At 31.9% G+C, this 16,456-nt stretch overlaps 1 protein-coding gene, 1 long non-coding RNA gene and 1 pseudogene across 4 annotated transcripts in view; 1 reads left to right on the top strand and 2 right to left on the bottom strand.

Moving 5' to 3' along the window:
- The window catches only part of LOC107519362, a 45,815-nt gene that overhangs the window by 2,735 nt on the left and 26,624 nt on the right, over positions 1-16,456 (bottom strand). Inside the window, exons 2-3 of one of the 2 annotated variants that reach the window (XR_004955588.1) lie at positions 11,859-11,946; positions 9,334-9,542 (exon numbers count right to left, since the gene is read on the bottom strand). This is a non-coding gene — a long non-coding RNA (uncharacterized LOC107519362). Of the gene's footprint in view, positions 1-8,954; positions 9,543-11,858; positions 11,947-16,456 lie in introns of those variants that run through there. The other variant, XR_001599104.2, reaches the window with a different exon arrangement.
- Positions 1-16,456, top strand: part of CARF (calcium responsive transcription factor) — a 45,008-nt gene that overhangs the window by 25,403 nt on the left and 3,149 nt on the right. Inside the window, exons 7-13 of one of the 2 annotated variants that reach the window (XM_016161915.2) lie at positions 1,753-1,942; positions 6,666-6,786; positions 8,482-8,625; positions 10,106-10,339; positions 11,906-12,068; positions 13,014-13,077; positions 16,231-16,361. In XM_016161915.2, coding sequence (XP_016017401.1) covers positions 1,753-1,942; positions 6,666-6,786; positions 8,482-8,625; positions 10,106-10,339; positions 11,906-12,068; positions 13,014-13,077; positions 16,231-16,361 — 1,047 coding nt within the window. Of the gene's footprint in view, positions 1-1,752; positions 1,943-6,648; positions 6,787-8,481; positions 8,626-10,105; positions 10,340-11,905; positions 12,069-13,013; positions 13,078-16,230; positions 16,362-16,456 lie in introns of those variants that run through there. The other variant, XM_036236217.1, reaches the window with a different exon arrangement.
- Positions 9,838-9,955, bottom strand: LOC118613982 (annotated as a pseudogene).

Below are 16,456 nucleotides of genomic sequence, written 5' to 3'. Positions count from 1 at the left end.
AGCAGTTCTGTGGCCAAATGACCATTTTTTACAACCATGGTGCATTGTGTGGCTTACCTAATATACATCTTGTAAGAGATGTTAAAACTGCCCAACAGACTGAATAATGTCTACCAATGAAGTATTTTTTCTTCTCTCCTAAGCTATATTGATAGTGAAAAACTTTTGGTTAGTGGCTGAAGAATATTTTCTGTATTTTGTTCAAAATATCATTTAGTAATACTTTTTTACTTTTTGAATTTCCGTTTAATGATGTTCTTCTATAGATATATTTTAGATTTGATCAAGATGTATTGGTTAAATTTTAATACTGTATTTAACTTTTATTTCCTGCTGTAGGCCTGATTATATTTTACTAATTCTGAATTTTTCTTTTTATTGACATTATATACTATATTCATTTTATTTATATAAAATGTTATAGCTAAACTTTATGTTCCTACTTCTTTTTGTAATGTGTATTTTGATAAAGAAATATCTAGACTAGAAGAAAATTAGTAATTAAACATAGGCATTTTCATCCATTTTAGGGAAAATTGCAGATAATGAATTTTTTGGCATTGCATCATCTTTTATTATGCTAAAAGTGCAGCCACAACAGTATTTTGTTACCTTCCTTCATTAAATGTATTCTTGCAAGGTAAAATATTTAGTCTAATGAGGAGGCACACAATCCCTGTTCCCACATCTCTACTTTTATTTTCTCTAAGAGGGAAACACACATGGAGTCATTTCTAGGTCTCTATGCATTTCAGTGTAAGAGATCACATTTAACAATTTTCTCTGTTGGTATAGGAAAAGCTTCTGCTCTAGTTGAGAGATACTCACATGGTTGTGGGTAAATAATATCAATTTATTTACATGATTTATTTATACCTTGCTTTGTTTGAGAAAGAATTTAAGACAGCTTACAAAAATACATAAAATAGCAAGGTGGAAATTAAAAGTGAAGTGAAAGAATAAAGATAAACAAGAATGGAACCATAAAATAGAAGTTAGAAATGTGTATCTTAATGAACAATATGTATGTCAGTGTGTGTTTGTATGTGTGTGTGTGTGTGTACATAGACATACACACTTGTCTATTATCTAAGCACATTCAAAAGGGGAGATCTAGTTAGTTACTAAATTCTGTGTCCATTTGATAAAAGTAATTATGCTGATTTCCATAAGATAAAAAAAAGCCATTACCTATTTTTGGTACTAAGGTCAGACAGAAATTTCTCTCAAAGAAGGATCTTCATAAAAAGAATTATTGTAAGGAGCAAATTCTTTGATATTTTTATGTGAGATACCATCCCAATTTTCAGATGTTTGAATAGACTCATGGCATCATATCAAAATCAATTTCAGTAAAGAAGCCCCATGGGGAATCAGTACTTTGTTGCTAGTTTTATGCCTATCTGGTTGGATACAAGAGTAGAATTTTAAATATCTGGAAGAATGGATACACGATATGTTCTTCAAGCTGTCTTTCCTAAATATAATTTCTCTTAAACAAGGTTTTGATAAGATAGTGTGGCAGTGAATTTGGAATTCTCTAACAAATACCTAGACAACATTTATTTGATGAAGCTGGTGGAATTCAGATCAGACCCACTGGTTGTAATAGACCATTGATCTGAGGGAAGAAACAACATTCTTTTTTGAGAGCTGATGAGTCTTTCATCTTGGACAACTACCTCATTAAATTATTTGTACAATGAAACGTATTTGCTAATAATTTTGTTATTTAATTTTTACTACATGCAGAAAATTGGAGATTCATACCGTGGCTACTGTGTAAGTGAGACTGAATTAGAAAGTGTCCTAACATTTCACAAGCAGGAAACACAGAGTGTTTGGGGAACCCGCCAATCTCCTAGCCCAGCCAAGCCAGCTACACGTTTGATGTGGAAATCCCAGTATGTCCCATATGATGGAATCCCATTTGTCAATGCAGGTACTTTTTAAAAGAAGTATTTAAAAGCTTCATCAGTAGCCATGATCCATTGCAAAAATGTGGTTTTCCTAAGGTGATGCATTTTCTTTTTGGTAGATGACAACTAAATGTTAATTGATAAAAACGTATGTTAAACTGAAAAGAAAACTTATAGTAAATATAACCAGTTATTTTATGTTGTAAAATTGTATTTTAACATATTAAATCATTCTCCCTTTAGATATTATGCTGAAAATAGAAAATAAAAATATTAAAACTCTAGGTAGACTTAATACAAATTAAACAATAAGCAATTTTATTATTTCAAATATGTATAGATCTTGGTTTTTACTTTTTTCTTCATCTAATACAGGTGTCCTCTCCTCTCTTGATTTGTCTTGTGAGATAAATTTGTGTCCATTTTCTATAGCTTATAACTCTAGAGTTATTGTATAGAATTGGTATAAAATCAGGAATTATTGTATAGAATTCTAATAGCAAGGTTCTCTAATTTCAGATTATCAGATGTATTATATACAGGTATATTCTCAAACACTGGGCTAGTGTTTACTAAAATGGTAGAGTTTTAAACAATTCCCAGAGTTTCACCCTAAGACTAGTCAGAGTACACAAAACCTAAAAATAAGTGATTTATTCCAAAACTATGCAGGTACTGATTCAGCTGGAAGAGTTGTAGCCTCATCCTGGACCTCGGAGGGTAAAGAGAAATACTTAGAGGAAAATAAGATAAATGTAACTCCTTCTGTCCAGGTTTATCAGTATTCTGTAAAAGAAATGCAACATTTCCTCCATCCCTTGTTTTAATCTCCTTCTTAACTCTTCATAGGCAGCCACTACATGAATTTGGTGTGTATATCTCCAGTCCGTGTTTTTATACCTTACCATACATATTCGTATTTATAATAATGTCGTTTATTATTTTGAATATTTAAAAATATACATAAATAATGAACTGTAGATATTATGTAAAATTTTGACTCACCCTTATTGTTTGAAATCTATCCATATTGTTACTGATAGATTCTAGTTAATTCAGCTTAATTATTATGACATTCCAGCATATGATCAAACCACAGTTATTTTTCTAACAGTAATTTAGTTTCTTTCCACCTTCTAAATATTACAAAGAATGCAATAGCCAGGCCTCCACAATATCTGTTTTTTACAGAAAGGATGTAATTAGTTTTCTGGAGTATGTGTTAAAGTGAAACTGCTGAGCCGTAAAATATTCCCATTTCATCTTTATAGGATTCACTCAAATTGCTTACTAAAGTGGTTGTACAGATCAAGAATCCCTTCTCTAATTTTTTTTTTGGCTAGATGTATTTTAGAATTCTGTATTTGGAGACTAAAATATGATAATATTACAAAATGCTTATAGCAAGTATTCTATAGACAATAATACATGATCAAACATAGTAATACTTTACAGATGATCACATTAAGAAGAATAAATTAAGACTGTAAATAGCCCCAGAAAGTTCAGGTCAGGTTTTGCAGCCAACTGAGTTCCCCAAATTTTGTTTTTTGAGCTGTTTAGATAAAGAAATGTATGTAAGAGAGTGACGACCTATACCAATTTTTACTCCTTTCACTCCTTTCATCAATGTATGGGAATTTCCTTTCCCACATTTATCTTATGTCTTAACCAGACTTTCAAAAATCTTTATATTATGGAAGTTTTCATATGCATATCAAAGTAGAGGTAATAATACATGGAATCCTATGAGTCCATGTATCCATCATCCAGCTTCTACAAGTATCAGCATATGCTCAATCTTGTCTACTATATGCCCCTATCCACTTTCTCATTTCCTACCAATAAGATGATATTATAGCAAATTCCAGCTATCATATTATTTTCATTTATAATTATTATAGTATATATCTCTAAAAGAAGGACTCTAAATGCACAATGAGAATCCCATTATCAACTTTAAAAGAATTAACAGTATTTTCTAAATGTCTAATATTCACATTTCTCCACTCATTTCATAATTCTTTTTCCATAGGTTTGTTCAAATTCACATCCAAACAAATTTCACAGATTACATTTGGTTAATATATCTCTTAAATTTCTATTCCTCTAGAAATTTCTCTCCTGTTTTCCCCTAGGTAGTTTGTTCTGTAGAGTTTGCCATATTCTGGATTATGCCGATTCTCTCTCTGTGGTGTAGTTTAACGTATTCTTTTATCTCCTGTATTTCCTGTAAACTATTAGATCTAGAAGCTTGACTAAATGAAGATTTAATCTTCATAAAGTATTTTGCAAGAATACTTCATAGGTTCTGTGTACTTCTTTGTTGCAACCTACATATAACATCTTTTTGTGGTGTTAGGGTTGATCAGTAGATTTAGTTGTTTTAGACTATTGTCAAATTTTTTTATTTTTGCCAATATGAAGAGTGCAAGGTAGTATTTCACTATTTTAATTTGCATTTCCCCATTTACTAGTGAAATTGAATATCTCTTTATTTATTCATTTAATATCCTTTTCTTTTCTTTCTAAATTGCCTATTGATAGCCTTTGCCCATTTTTCTGTTTGGTCGTCCCTTTAGTTTTTTAAAAAATTATTTGTGGTTCTTTATATTCTGCACATTTTTGTATGTATTATAAAATACTGTTTCTCAAACTGTTATTTTCATTTTACTTTTATTGATGATGTCTTTTAAATAGAAGTTTTACATTTTAATATCAGCTTTATCAGTATTTTCATTTAGGATTGGTATTTTTTATGTTTAAAAAGTTTGCTGTACCCTAGATAGAATAGGATATTCAGCTTAAAATCTTAAACTATATAGTTTTCACATCTACTCTTTTGCATTATCTTTTGCTATGTAACAAACTGCACGTAAGTTGAGAGCCGCAAACAATAAACATTTATTACCTTATAGTTTTTGTAGCTCAGAACTCCAAGTGCAGCTTAGCAAGTACTTCTGCCTTATGTTCTCTCACAAGACTGCAGTTAAGGTGTTGGCTGGAACTGCAGTCATCTCATGGCTTGAGTAGGGATGGAACTACTTCCAAGCCCACTCATGTGACTGTTGGCAGGCCTCGTTCCTTGCTACATGAGTTATTCCTTGCACAGAGCTGCCTTACTACATGACAGCTGATTTCTCCCAAGGGAGCAATCCAAGCAAGAGCAAGAGAATACCTAAGATGGAAGTTACAGTATTTTTATATAACCTAACATCAAAAATAATATCCTGTCTACATCTAATAAAAGGTTAATATCCAGAATCTATAAAGAACTCATACAACTCAACAACAGCAAAAATAAACAATCCAGTTAAAAAATGGGCAGAAGACCTGAACAGATATTTCTCTGAAGAGGAAATACAGATGGCCAGTAGACATGTCAAAAGATGCTCAAGGTCACTAATCATCAGAGAATTGCAAATTAAAACCACAATAAGATATCACCTCACACCTGTCAGAAGGGCTATCATCAACAAATCAAAAATGACAAGTGCTGGCAAGGATGTGGAGAAAAAGGAACCTTCATACACTGTTAGTGGGATTGCACATTGGTACAGCCACTATGGAAAACAGTCTGGAGATTTCTCAAAAGTCTGGTGACCCAACAATTTCACTTTTGGGTATTTATCCTAAGAAAACCAAAACAGTAGTTTGTAAAGATCTATGCATTCCAGTATTCATGGCAGCACAATTTACAATAGTCAACACATGGAAGCAACCTAAATACCATCAACAGACGATTGGATAAAGTTATGGTTCATATATACAATGGAATGTTACTCATCCATAAAAAAAGAAGAATCCTACCATTCACAATGACATAGATGGACCTAGAGGTTATTATGCTTAGCGAAATAAATCAGACAGAGAAAGATAAATGCCATGTGATTTCACTTACATGTGGAATCTAAGGAACAAAAAGAAGAAACTAATCAAAAATAGACTCACAAATATAGAGGACAGTCTGGTGATATCCAGAGCAGAGGGAGGTTGGGGGCTGGAAGAAGGGGGTAAAGTGTTAAAGAAGTACAAATTAGTAGTTGATAGGTGGTCATGGGGATGGGGAGCATGGCACAGGGAATGCAGTTAACATTAATGTAATGACTAGGTGTAGGCAGAGCCAGAGGAGAGAAAGAGCAATCAGGGGGATTGTTCATAAACTATGTAAATGTCTAATGTTCTGTATACTTGAAACTAATAATGAAATTTAAAAATCCTGTCAATTCTGCTATATTCATTAGAAGCAAGTTAACAAGTCTAGCCTGTGCTCAAGGGAAGGAAATTATACAAGGACATAAGTACTAGGAGGCAGGTATTATCGGGAGCCATGTTGGTGGCTGGTTATCACATTATACTAACAGACCAAATAGAAAAAAGAAAATAAATAATTAAAGAAGGAAATAATATTTTAAATGACATTAAAATTTATTAAGAAATATAGTATTTGGTAATTTCTATTTATAAAATGGTAAATTTTATTAAAATCACATATATGTAAATATCAGTTGACATTAAGTAAATGTAGTATTGGCTAATTTCCTTACCATACTATGATACATTTGGTAAATATTACAATAAACTTGAATTTATTTGTTTATCCTTAGTAAGACTTATTGTTTTCTGAAAGTTGTATAATTGAAGGTACACATTTTGACATTGCCACCACCAAATTATTTTTAATCTGGACAGATTCAGAACAGATGGGTACTTGAATTAATATCAATAGTTGATTTTGGCCCACAGGTAGTAGAGCTGTGGTAATGGAATGTCAATATGGGCCACGGAGGAAAGGTTTCCAGTTAAAAAAGATCAGTGAACAGGAAAGCAGGTCTTCTCAGCTCTACAAAGCTACTTGTCCAGCCCGGTAAGTGTTATTTTCTTTTATTTCTTTCTTATTAAGTACTTATTTTTGAATAGCTAATATGCATACTTTTGTTAAGTTTAAACAGTGCCAAAAATTAATACAGTGAAATCTTAAGTTTCCTCTTACCCCAGCTCCTTATGTCCCTGTTTAAGGCAACAACTCTTACCAGTTTCTTGAATAACCTTCCAAAGATATTCTTTGTGTGCGTATGTGTGTGTGTACATACATTCTGCTTTTCCCTCACAAATCCTGAAGATATCAGTAAAGCTTACTAACATTTTCTTTCCTTAGGTAGTAGTGTACCTTTCCTGATACGAATTCACATTGATTCATTTCCATTACAAGTGCCTATTGTGGTTATTAACTGCACTGCTATTATGCTTCATACTTGTGAATGTAATGACATATACTACTCTACACTTTGCTTTTTTTCATTCCCAGTATATCTCAAAGCTGGTTGCATATCTGTATGTAAAAGCACTGGTTTGTTCTTTCTTCTTTTTTTTTTTTTTAATTTACTTATTTATAAAATTGAGATATAATTGACATTTATAACATTAATTTCATGGTTCTTTCTTTTTAATAGCCATACACTATTCCATTTATGGATGGATGAATATTTACTGAATTAGTCCTCTAATAATGGACATGTAGGCTCTGAAAAGTATTCTTTATTATTATTTACAAAGCTTCAGTTAATAACATTGTACCTGTTTACATACTTGTGCAGGTATATTGATAGGATAAATTCCTTGAAATGAAATTACTAGGGCAGGGGTTATATTCTTTTTAAATGTTGACAGATATTGCAATGTTGCTTTTTAGAGAGATTTTTCTAATTCATACCAGCAATGTATAAAAAAACCAACATAGTAAGTTTTAGATAGGACTACAGAATAGTTATTGCTCTGGGAGAATAAAAACTGAACCAATAAAATATTTTTATAATATCCTTTACTAATATTCCTTTTTGAGACATTGAAAGTGTTTTATATTATGTATTATATGATAAAAGAAAATTTAAAAAGATAACATGTAAAAGTTGGAGTTAGTTGATCTTTGAAACACTTTATTTCAGCATCACATCTTACATCACAAACCTCAGCATATCAAGAAGTTTTTAAAGCCAGTTTAATCTGACAAGGTGAACTTTAGGCAATATTTAAACCTGACCATGAAACAAAACTTTCAGCCACTTTTGGCACTTAGTGATTAATCTAAAACTTTACATATAACTTGGGAGAAAAATCTCTATGTGAAGAAATAATTTTATTCTCTATCATTCTATAAGTACTTTTTTGAGTATCTGCTCTGGACCCAGGCACTACACTGGGTGTCATGGAGGGAGGGAAGCTAAAAGAGCTGTAAGATTTTACTCAATCATGGGGAACTTAATGTATTGTTGGGGTCAACCAGTAAATAAAAAACTATTAGAGAACATAATAGTATAGTATGTGGTATACTATATGCTATAAATATTTAGATATTTTTACTAAAGTCTTGATTATTGTTCATTTGCTCAGTATTATGCATTGAGAATATGACATATCTTTCACATAATCTTCTGAATGCTTTCTAGATTAATTGAATTCCTCTAAACTTTAATGCTTCACGTAAACTTCTGGTTGATAAATTAGGTTTTATTGAGATTACAATATAATGATACAAATTCTTTTTTTTCCCCCTTATAAAAAGGATTTACATTAAAAAGGTACAAAAGTTTCCTGAATACAGAGTTCCTACAGACCCCAAAATTGATAGGAAAATAATTCGAATGGAGCAAGAGAAAGCCTTTAACATGCTAAAGAAGAACTTGGTAGATGCTGGTGGTATTCTTAGGTATGACATTTATATAGTTCTTTTGTTTTACAAATTAATTACCTCCAGTTGCAAGAATTCCTTCTGTAAGAAAAATTATGTTTTCTAATTATTTCATTAAGAAGCAATTTTTATATAGTAGGTGTCTCACTAGTAGTTCCCCATGTATAAAATGACTTGCCACTGTATAAGCCATTGAATTTATCTGCCAAAGGATATAAATCTGACCAAAGGATTCTGTATACCACATAGAAATTTTTTCCTAAAATGAAAAATACTTACTTAGGAAAATATTTTATTATGTATTTAGCACTTTTTTCAGACACTTGCTAGGAGCTGAATTTGCCATCTCTTGTATATTTTTAAACCCATCTTTGAAAACTTATGGCAGCCAGAAATGAATTTTAAGCCCTACATAAAATTCCATTCCATATCTTTTATAAGGTCTTAAATAAGAAATATTAGCTTTCTTTCTTATTTTCTTTTGTGTGTCAGTCCAGGTAGGAATTTGCAATTATGTAATAGGGTTAATAGTATGGAATATAGTTTCTGTGTGATCTTCAAAAAAAACTTTTAGATATATGAAAAATGAATAGTCAGTAATTAGATCCTTCTGTTTAGAAAACATTGCATTTTAAGTAGGCTCCATTTCCTGCAATATCAATTATTGCAAGCATTTCGTACAAAAATATCAAAACAATATCCTACCAGATCAATTCATTTTCTTACCTGTTTTTTGCACTCCACCACTCTATGAGAGACTTGCATTCACATTTTAGTTGTCTTGCTCAATGGGAGTACAGGAGCTGGAGCACTGTAGAGACAGTATGCCGAATTCCTGTCAGGGAAGAGCCCTTGCATGGCTCAATCTTGACAGACTCTGAATTAAATCCACTTTTTGGTTCAAAGAATAATAGATGCAACAAAGAAGTTGTAATCTGGGAACAAAATGGTAGAAGAATGGGAAAATACAAATTCAAAAGATGATGATGTAAAAGTTTCATTATTTTGAGGTAAAAGCTACTTACTATGAAATTTAAAATACTATTTTCATATATACTTCAATCTTGTACCCTCCTTAACTTTAGGGTCATAGTAAGAGTCTGTAAAGGTTTATAAAGATTTTTATTTAATTTGTTTTAAAACTAATCTTAGAAGAGTTAATCAGAGGACATTTTAAATTTTATTTGTTTATTTTATTTTTATTTAACTTATTTATAATTTTTTTTTTAACGCCTATAGCACCTGGTCTTCTAAGTAGTCTCCCATCCAAAAACTAACCAGGCCTGACCCTGCTTAGCTTCTGAGATAAGACGAGATCAGGCATGTTCAGGGTGGCATGGCTATAGACTATAAAATTTTTATTTATATTTATTTAATATGATAGAGTCATATGTAATTTTTCTTAAAAGATTATTCCTTCTCTTGATGAGTATTAACATAAGTAATTATGACCTTGCCTTTGTCTAGTAATGTAATTTTAAATATTTTCTTTTCTCAGGTGGTATGTACAGTTACCTACACAGCAAGCTCATCAGTATCACGAATTAGAGACCCCCTCCCTCCCTTTATCACCTTCCCCTTTTCCTGTGTCCTCTCTTGAAGAAGAGGAGACTGTAATTAGAGATGAGAATTGTTCATTACCCTCACGTCTACATCCTCAAGTAGCACATAAGATTCAAGAACTAGTATCACAGGGAATTCAACAAGTGTATGCAGTAAGGAAACAGCTAAGGTACAATAGAAAAAAATTTTTATGTTTTTAATTTTCGTTTGTTTAAATAATACACTTAACATTGTAGACATTTTCTAGGATATATGCCATCAGAGTAGATGAAGAATATAGTTTATTAATTTATTAAAATAAGCTTATTTATGGACTGATCATGTTTTAGCAAGGCCTGGCAAGCCATGAGAAAGATTTGAATTACTCATTTGAGATATTCCTTACTCAAATTTGGCAAATTGGACTATTTCTAAATGATATATGAATTTAATTATAAGTATGTTTACATTAAAAATCCTTTGTAGAACCAAAGATTTTTAAACCTAGGCCAAGGTACTTATTTTAAGCTTATTTAAAATGGAATTAAATTTTATTACTACAAAAGAACATGGATAGTTCTTTGTCTAATTAGATTTTGTATTGTAGTACTCTGGTCTAATTTTACTGATGCTCCGGATATAACAATTTATTAATATTATCATGTGGTACTTAGCATGTGTGTGCCAGCTGTTGTGCTAAACACTTTATATGCTTGATCTCATTTATTCTTACGACTCTGTGAAGTTGGTATATTTATCCCCTTTCTGCAGATTAGAACATAGAGACTCAGAGTGGTTAAATAACTGGCTTAAGAGGTAGAGGCAGTACTGAAATATAGGTCTGACTCTATAGCTTGTGCTCTTCACCGTGATTTCTTGCACTTAACCTTGTTCATGCTGGTTATTGTATAATCTGATCTGAACAACACAATGAGTATTTCCTAAGATTATTTCTTAATTAATACATTACTTTTTTATTTAGTAGCTTTCTTAGACATTTTGTATTTATTTCTGTTGAGGCATTGTTAGAACAGGCAAAATTTGGTAAAACCATCCACTATTTACTAAACTTGAATTTTAAGAACAGAGGTATAAGACAGCTCTGTGATATAGTCTACCAAATGTAATGCACAAAGCATATGTATATTGAACTTCATCATTTCTTTTATGTATCTCTTTTTATACAATTATGTGGCAATGCCACCTTCTATTCTTCTCTTTTGTCTACTTGTAACATACTAGCAGATCATATTTCATATGATATTTATTAATGCCTTTTGGAAGCATTATGATATTTATAACCTGGGTGTAGGTGTTAGCTTTCTTACGAGGTGGGTATGTAATTTGGGGCAAATTATTTAACTTCTGCAACCCTCAGCTTCCCTATCTCTAAAGTTGGAATGCTAATTGTACCTACCTCATAGGATTATAGTACAGGTTAAAGGAGATACTTGATGTGAAGTGTTCAGTACAGAACCTAACATAATAAGCATTCAAAAATATACTTAAATCGAAAATAATGATTTCTTTAAATTCATAAAAATGTCAAAGCTTATTCTAAGATATACAGGTGTTTAACCAATGTAAATATTACATTTCTTTGATCTGCATGGATTCTATGATTTATTGTGTGGAAAAATGTAAACTACTTAAAAAGTTTTAAACCATGCTTTACGGAAGTTTATGCTAAAAGAGAACCGTTCACTTACTTGATTAAAGATTGTTTATGTTTTACTCCATTTTATATTCTCCACAGAAAATTTGTGGAAAGGGAACTCTTCAAACCTGATGAAGTACCTGAAAGACATAATTTATCTTTTTTTCCAACTGTGAATGATATAAAAAATCACATCCATGAAGTACAGAAATCCTTGAGAAATGGAGAAAATGTATATAACTCAGAGATTATTCCAGCAACGGTATAACTAAATTCCTTGTTTTATTACATAATCTTTTTCAACTTCTATTCTATTTGGCCCACTAGGAATGATTGTTATTAGGCCATGTAAATAACTGTGAGAGAAGAAAAATAGTGGTATCTTTTTCTTAAAATGTAAATACTATGAACTCTCAGAAGATGATTGGACTAAATTTTTTTTATCACTCAAGAAAAACCAGTGAACTTCCAGCTGTGATGATAAAACAGTAGAAATAGATATATTTTAAAATCAACAAGTTTATCTTTGTACAAAGTATATCTTATTCATTTAACTGTCATTTATTAAGTCACAGGCTGTGTATATCGCCCCCTCTTTTTGAATAGATGGGTAAAATTAAATAAGTAGCTAAGACTTGAACATACAGTGATGATGCCAGTTCTATATGTCATCTATGGATATCAGTGTTAACTCATACTGTACTTTTTCCTTTAATATTGGTCATTTCTCTAAAAATTTTTCCTACTCTGAAGAGATTAATATAATTACCCAGAAACTACTAATTGTAATGCTGGCAGCGATTATGTTATTAAAATCTCAGTAGCAATATTCTTTGTTCTCCAGATTTTTACTCTCCAAATTCAGTAACTGATTAAATTTAGATTTTTTAAAAAGCTAGAGCTTCAATTTTTTGCTATCCAGAACTTTTAATTATTCATTATCCAGAGTTCAGGAACAAAAACAGATTGGGTTAGCACTGGTCCTACATTGCCTATCCAAATTCTTGCTATCTGACCTTGGGAAGCTAATGCATTTGGATAGTGAAGTGTACTTGTGTTTTTAGAATATGAACAAGTGAAGAGAGTAATTACAGAATAAAACATAATTATACTATGAGTAAAATATGACAGTTGTATTGATATTTTACAGTCGCTTTTCAGTGTAAATGCTTTATAATTTTCACTGAAATAAATGTTCCCTTTTAAGCTTCAATGGACTACAGATAGTGGGAATATTCTCAGAGAGACTGTGACAGTTACATTTGCAGAAGGTAGGTTATCTTAAATATCTTTAAAATATAAAACAAACAATATTAAAACTCAGAGACATTTAAGATATTATCTAATCAAATTTTATGGATAAAGAAACCATGGCCCAAAAAGGCAAGAGCAACTATGTTAAGATTTATCACAATAATCCCTGCTATTTAAATTTCCTCCTATAATCAACTTTTATGTTTCTTTATGATTGAAATTTTTAGTCTGATAACAAGCACAGTTTACTATAAAGTTGGGCTAATTCCAGTAGAAATAACCCTAAGATACTCTGATCAGGAAACTATTGTCCCTTTTGTATGGTTTGCATATGCTCGTATGTTCTTACTCCTATGCTCTCTCAATAGTCCAAGCTTATTTCAGCCCTTTTTTTTCTCCCTTCTGGAAATGTCTTTTTTCCTCTTCTGCATGGCAAACTCACAATTCAAATAGCAATCTCTTTGACTTTAAGTGCTCTCTTAACTCCACCTCCCTACATAAAGTTAGATATTCACTCTTTTATATTTAATATGGTATCCTTTTGCTTATCACATCTGTGTCTTTCATTATGAGTTGAGCTACTCAAGGGCAAGGATTATATTTTATTCAAATTAATATACCTAGTTCATAGCATAATGCCTGCTAAAAAGTTAACACCTAAATAAATGCTTTAGAATAAATTTGTGAATAACTATATACAATACAATTATTTCTTTATTCTCCTATTTATTAACTTCTGAGTCACTTTGCCTACAGAATAACTTTTAAATTCTTTAGCATTATTCATGTATTCAGTACATATTTTAGTCACTGTAATAAATGCTGGGCATAAAAAAAAAATTAAGTTTCTTGCTTCATTGAATTTAAAGTTGAGCAAGAGCAAAAGACTCTAAACAAATATGTTCTGATTAATTACTGTTATGAAAAGTACCACGAGAGGGTTCTGCAAAATTGTGTGGGAACAGTGATAGAGACATATAACTTAGTCCAGGCAGTAGGAAGTGATGCTTGCGAAAGTGATATTTAAATGAAAAAGTGAAGAATGAATAAGAATTTTCCAATCAAAGAAATAGCATGTTCAAAGGCTAAGCAAGAAAGAGCTTGTCATGTTCAAGGAACTTAAGAAAGTTAGTGTGGTTTTAAGCACAGGTAATACTTGGAGATAAAACTGGATAAGCAGAACAGGTTTAGGAGGTCCTTTTAGCAGTCCATTTGAAAGGTGTTAGTGGTTTAGACTACTGTTGGTAGCATTTATATTACAAATGGACAAATTTAAGAGTTACTTAAAAAAAGAACTCAAAGGCCTTGGAAAGGCCTTGGTTATCCATCGAAGGTATGGGAGGTAAAAGCATGGTATGATCTAGGATGACTCCTGAGTTTCTTCTATGAGCAACAGACTGATAGCGGCATTTACTGAGCTCAGCAGCACTGGCATAAGGATAGGGTATTTATTGATGGCTTCAGAGAAGAAAAAAGTCGTGGGATCGGATTTGGAAAGCTTGTGTATCAGAACCCTTTCTATAGAATGGATGGGGAAGAAGCCATGCTGGGGTGGTCAAAGAGTGACTAGGAGACGAATGAAGAAGTAGGGGCAGTGTGGACCACTTTTTCAAGAATTTTGCTATGAAGGGAGTGTGGGGTTGAGGGAAGCTATTTTAAGACAGGAGAGATCTGAAGGGATAGATGAATATGAAGGTACGAATGGCTTTGGTGATGGGAGGTTGAGGAAATTTCTGATAGTTTTCTCTTTTCTCCTTAAGTAAGAGTGCTAAGAATGAGAGAATATCTCAGAAAGGATGGCCAAGATTTTAGGAAAATGGAGATTAGGTATCCCTAATATAAAGTGACAGAATCATAATAAGGCTTTCAGACATAGGTGAAGGTCCTATTGAGGTTGATGATCATGAATTGGAATTAGTAGCAGTGAGTTTCTTTTTCAGTGGCATTTGGCTTCACATGTGTAAGCAGTGGAAGCTATTTTGGTTCAGTTAGGATTTTACCAGGCGGGTATGACCGAAGGACAGAAAGGCAAGGAAGGTAAAGATATTTGCAAGAATGTGATGAAAATTATAAATGCAGGATGCTAAGCTTGATGGAGAGAGAATTTTATTAAGAAAGAAGCTCGATGGACCTGAAGAAAACTAAGGAATCAGGTGATTTGAGGTTCACATGAGGCTAAAGAACAATTGAGTGGAATACGTGAGCAAAATCTGTGGAAGAATAAGAGGTGGTAATCAGAGAATGGATGTTTGAATTTAAGATGTAGATATAGAATATAAAATAGTCCAGGGTATGTGATCATAATAGTGGGTGACTATAGCAAAATGAAGTAGAAGGACAATTAGAAATGAAGAAGCCAAGAAGAGTGATGTTTAATCCTCTCAGCAGTTCTTTGAGCAAGATTCTCTTATTATCTTCATTTCACAGATGAGGAAATTAAATTTTAGAAACAGCATTAAATAGCATGTGGAAGGTTACAGAGAAAAGCCAGTTTAAGTCCATTCTTGTCTGACACCAGTGCCCTTTTAAAAATTACTCAGTTACAGTATGAAAGCAATAAATAGTTGTCAATAATTGGTTTTTGGTTGTCTTAAAGAGATGAATATATTTGGGTTAATGTAAAAATTACATGAGAAGAAAGCAGATTCCCTAAGGACAATTTACTTTAAAAATTGAGATATTAAGAAAACAGATATTTTTACTCTTACTCATTTATTCTAAAATGAGTTATTGAAAGAAATTTAATACTGTTAATGAGGACCCACTTTATACCAGGCATTGCCCTAGGTACTAGAGCTACCAAAGATGATGGAGAATTTAGATGTAATCCATTATCATAGCATGGAAAATGGACTCAATTAGAGATACGATGTAGAGAGAGTCTTTGAAGGAAAAAAAATGCCATTTCCTACATTCCATATTAGATATACTGCATTAAAATGAACAGAGGTTGAATCTAGGAACTTATATATTTTTAAAGTTCCCTTAGTGATTCTGTTTATCTACCACATTCTGGAAATAGTGGACTAGATAACTTCTTAAAGACCTTTTTACGCTTTTGACCTTATTTCCTATTCTGATTCTGATAGTAAGGGTTGTAATAAAGTGTAGTATCTTAGAAGCCCTAAATATTATTTTGTTTTAATAGTTTATTTTTTTATATGATTTAGGAAATTCAGCAGGAGAATCAGCTACCACCAGAATGGAAACAAATCAGACAAGGGGTTCTTTGTCTCCAGAACCAGCCCACTTGCTCTCCTCACTTTCCTCGTTTCAGCCAAAAATATTCACACAACTACAGGTAGATATTCAGTAAAGGAGCCAAATTTGAGGTCCTATTCTTTCTTCTTCAGTCTCTCTCCTTCTTCTATTAGGGATTTTATGGAATTGTTATAG

The sequence above is a fragment of the Rousettus aegyptiacus genome, unplaced genomic scaffold (assembly GCF_014176215.1).
Source record: "Rousettus aegyptiacus isolate mRouAeg1 unplaced genomic scaffold, mRouAeg1.p scaffold_m13_p_2, whole genome shotgun sequence".
In the NCBI taxonomy this organism is placed as follows: domain Eukaryota; kingdom Metazoa; phylum Chordata; class Mammalia; order Chiroptera; family Pteropodidae; genus Rousettus; species Rousettus aegyptiacus.
Note: the sequence above shows the minus strand (reverse complement) of the source record. Positions and strands in the feature narration are given on the sequence as shown.